Here is a 4,207-nt window from a genome sequence, read left to right as displayed (position 1 = left end):
AGGCACACACACATGATTTTAATGCATATTAAAGAGCCAAGCATTGTTTTGTTCCAGTGGATGAGACAGACACCAACAGCCGGGAAGAAGAAGTTCAGCTGACTCAGATGGCATCAGAGTCTTCCAACATTGCGTCTTTCATCTCAAAACAAGCCGCAGACTAAGCACATTGCTGCCGCATTCTGTGGCATCTGTGGGTTATTCCCATTGAAAAAGCATTTTACAGAAGGAGCATTTTCTGGAGACTTTTTTATTTCCATGTGTAGATTACTTTTGAGAATTTTACTGCATGTCTCAAACAGGGTTTATTGAAACTTTTAACAGAGACTTTCACACAGATTGAGGGTGTAAAGTTCATGAAAAAGTATTCTCACGTTGGAAAAAGACCCCAAACCCAACAAAAAAAACCCAACATGTTTTACAATATGTCTCTCAGATCCAGTCTTTGTAGAAATACTCATATGGTTTGAGGAGCAGAGGATGGATGTTCACACTGAAGTCAAAGATGGTACAAATCAAAGACCGTGACTTGTAAGACAAATTGTCGGTCAATTTCATGAGATCACATCTTTGGACAGTCCCACAGCAGTAGAGTGCACCACACAGCAGTCTCTTCATTACAAGAGTAATTCCACAGCTAGTTTCCTGTGAAATTGGTAGCTCTTTCCTTGTTTTTATTTCTCTCCGCTTTTATGAAGGCGGCCAAAGTTTGTGATCTGTCTTACAAATCATGGTCTTTGGTTGAATGTGTTCTGTACATAGGCCTTTTGTACTTACAAATATATTACTCTTTTAGAACATACAGGCCTTCACTTCGGCTTAGCCAGGGATCATTCTGTGTTGTGGTATCTAGTAGTTTGTCTGTGTCATGGTTGTATGAGTTTTTACTGTTAGATTTAAATCCGTGTCTTCTTCTCTTGTACAGTATAAACACAAATGCCAAAACGTATGATATTTAGTTGTTTTTTCATTTGGCTTTGCTTTTCATTTTGTCATTCCATAACTATGTTTTGTTACAACAGGCACCATTCTTTTCCAATGGTGCTTTGGTCGCTTTCATTTTTTTGTTTTTTCCACTTTAAATTCTTCTAGTACAGACATGAGCAAACTGTGAGCCAGATCCGGTTCCCAGTAAATAATAATGAATGTGGTACATTGTTAAATTGATAATTAATAAAAACAAAAACAGTCCAACTTCAAAATTGAATATAATAGTTTCTGTTACAGCCTGAAGCAGTATGAAGCAATAGTTCTGATATTTTATCTCATGAAATGCCCTTGAGATATTTTAGAAGGCTTTTGAGAGCTTTGGTATTCCAACCCATCTCACCCTATCTTCTCTTGCTTTGGCCTGTGGAATTGTGGAATCTCGCCCGCGGCTTGGACATACTTACCGATATCTGTTCTTGTGGCTCTTGACTGCAGTACTGGTTATTTGTCTTTTTTCTCTCATCTTTGGTTCTCTCTTTTGTACTGATGCCTACAGTCTTCCCATTTTCTTCTTCTCTTCCCCACTCCCAAGTGGTTCAGTTGTCAGTCTTATGATAAAAAAAAAATAGTGTTGATTCTTGGCATAGAACTGTGTAGTCATATAAACTTGACACAAGTTGTCCTCCTGCTCATCAGGGTACAGATTGGATGCTGGCATTACATTCCTGAGGTTTAGAACCTGCGATAGGCCAGCATCTTGTTCAGGAAATAGTCTCAATGTCATCTGTTCTACTTCTATTTTCTTCTTTTCATCTACCTCACTCTTCGATGTTTTCAAGTTTCTGCTCCTCTCTCTACAGATGTTTGTTTATTAATAATTAATACAAAAATACAGGAATATTGCGGCTTGAGACCTCATAGAACGTCTTGTCAGTCGTGGATCGGACAAAATATACTTCATCCTTGGTGAAACACCATAGACGTTGAAAGAAAAAAGCAGGCACTCTGTTAAAGGAAAAATACTTTTAGAGAAAAAAAAATGACGTTGACCCAAGACAAGAGACATGCCTTTAGGAAGTTGTGAATTTTTTTACTCACTTGACATAGTGTAGAGGGTAACTGTGACCTGGTCCCCTTGAATCCTTACTGTACTGCAATTGTTGGAGTCCAATGTCTTGCCATTTCTTTACACATTACCATGTCCCATCTTGTGATTGTATTCATGATTCCCACTCCAGAATCACACAATTAGTAGTGCAGTGGGGGGAAAGATAGTGGCAGGCAGAGGAGGAAGAAGACGTGTCAGTTGAACTGTCAATCTTTTACAATATTCTTGACCGTATTTGTTTTTTGTCTGTTTCTTTTTCTTCTGATTTCATGTCTTTTCCTTGTTTCTACTTTCAGAAACATGTTTACTTTTTGTTGTCTAACAGGGTACACTTTTATTTCTGTTAATATTTTTTCGCTACGAAGAAAATTGAAAACATTGGATGTAATGCCATATTCTGTAAACAGAACTTATGACTTTAATTTTGATGATCTTTGTATGAAAGATATATAAGGGATAATGATGAGGGGAGCTTATTAATCCATTTACAAAGATATTTCTATTATTTTCTATACAACCACTGCTGCTATCTCAGATGCTGTTTGTAAATGTTCATATTGTGAACAAACAGACTTCAGAGTTGTACCATGTGAAAGAAGCAAGACCGTTTGTCAAGTATTAAATATTTAAAAAGCTTTTTGACTATGCTGTCTTTTTTACCCTTTAGATTTTGGAAATGTCATATTTCTGGATGTGTAAATATGAACGTATGCAATGATGACAGCTGATATCTCTCTGTATCAGCTAACTGCAAAAGCATTTGACTTTCAAGTGTATACATTGTTTGGGAATGCTCTCACATTTGAAACACATGGTATCTTGACTAATTTAAATGAAAAAGCAGATTGCAGTGTAGAAACAGTTAAATTTCAATGGTATTTGTGCACTCCATTGCATATGGCATGGTTGTGCTTTGTAAACTATGGTTGTGACAACTTAAGACCAGTTGTTATTTTGTGGAGAATCTCTTCCTTAAGATGTTGTCGTATTACGGTACCGCCAGTGTTGTAAATATCCTTTGCAGAAAAGTTTTGCTGCACTAGCACAATTAAGCTGATTGTATGTTTGTCAGAAAGAGTCGTTGCTTTTCACATAGATAATTTCCATAGATTCTCTGCTGATCACATCTGTAACAGTTCATGTTTCTTTTGTGCTGATGCTTTACCTCGCTTATGACTGTAGGCCAGCCTGTCAAAGGTATTCAATTGGAGTGGAACATTGGTCAGAGTGAAATGCAGAGACAACAGGCAACTATTTCAGCCTTGTGATTGGCAACTTATCCTCAGTTGCAGATGACACGAGGCAACTCACTTTCCCCCAAACCAACTGTCCCTCGAAAGGAACAAAAAACAACAACAGAGAGTGCACGGCGCACCGGCAGTGGAATTTTAGTTGCCACAGGGGGTTCCCCGCTGGGCGCCTTATCACGTCAGGGTCACGGGGGTCAGCTCCCTGTCGCCGCTCTGTCTGTGCCGACATAATTTTTGGTACTTTTCAAGGTACAAATTAAGGTGTGTCCTTGTATTTATGGTAATTCTCATTTAGTTCACCCAAAGCACGCATTTCTACTCTTGAGACTCAAAAAAGAACGGACGTTGTAACTTGTCTGGTTATTTCGTTAGACGCGCTGGAGTCAGCAATGCTAAATTGTAATTTTTTTCGGACTAGCGTGAATGAAAAAAAATCAATATAAAAAAAAGGCCTCGTCAAAATCTGTCGAACTTTTGGAACATGAACGACATAGCATTGGTGCAAATACTCAGAAAAGATGGTATCTGCACATATAATAAAAAGCTGTAATTTTGCAACTTTATCCATCGGGCGCACAATTCACTATGAAGTAATTCCTCCCAATACAACTTTATGTGTCTAATATAATCGTGAATATTCGCATATTTTCTAGAAAGTTTATAAAAGTTACCATAAAGTTTCTCTATGAAAAGTACAAATCGATTTTAGTGCTAGAATACATCTTCAATGTAGATCTAATACACGACCAGTATCTGTTACACCCCAGAAATTCCGTACTTTTCTTAAAACGGTAAGTCTAGGTTTTGTCAGTTGACTGAATAATAGGGATGACTTCTCGTAATTGGGTTATAAGAATAATTTCTAGCTTTCCAGGGACACTGAATCAGCACCAGACTTTTCCAGCTTTATTTTTCGTTT

General features: G+C 37.7%; 1 protein-coding gene across 1 annotated transcript in view; it reads left to right on the top strand.

Moving 5' to 3' along the window:
• LOC101853163 (protein wntless homolog) overlaps positions 1-2,673 on the top strand; it is a 31,652-nt gene extending 28,979 nt beyond the window's left edge. The window contains exon 14 of the mRNA XM_005098491.3: positions 58-2,673. Within this exon, the coding sequence (XP_005098548.1) occupies positions 58-164 (107 nt within the window). The 3' untranslated portion in view covers positions 165-2,673. The remainder of the gene's footprint in view (positions 1-57) is intronic.
• The last annotated feature ends 1,534 nt before the right edge of the window (positions 2,674-4,207 follow it).

Source organism: Aplysia californica, unplaced genomic scaffold, assembly GCF_000002075.1.
Source record: "Aplysia californica isolate F4 #8 unplaced genomic scaffold, AplCal3.0 scaffold00184, whole genome shotgun sequence".
Lineage (NCBI taxonomy): Eukaryota > Metazoa > Mollusca > Gastropoda > Aplysiida > Aplysiidae > Aplysia > Aplysia californica.
Note: the sequence above shows the minus strand (reverse complement) of the source record. Positions and strands in the feature narration are given on the sequence as shown.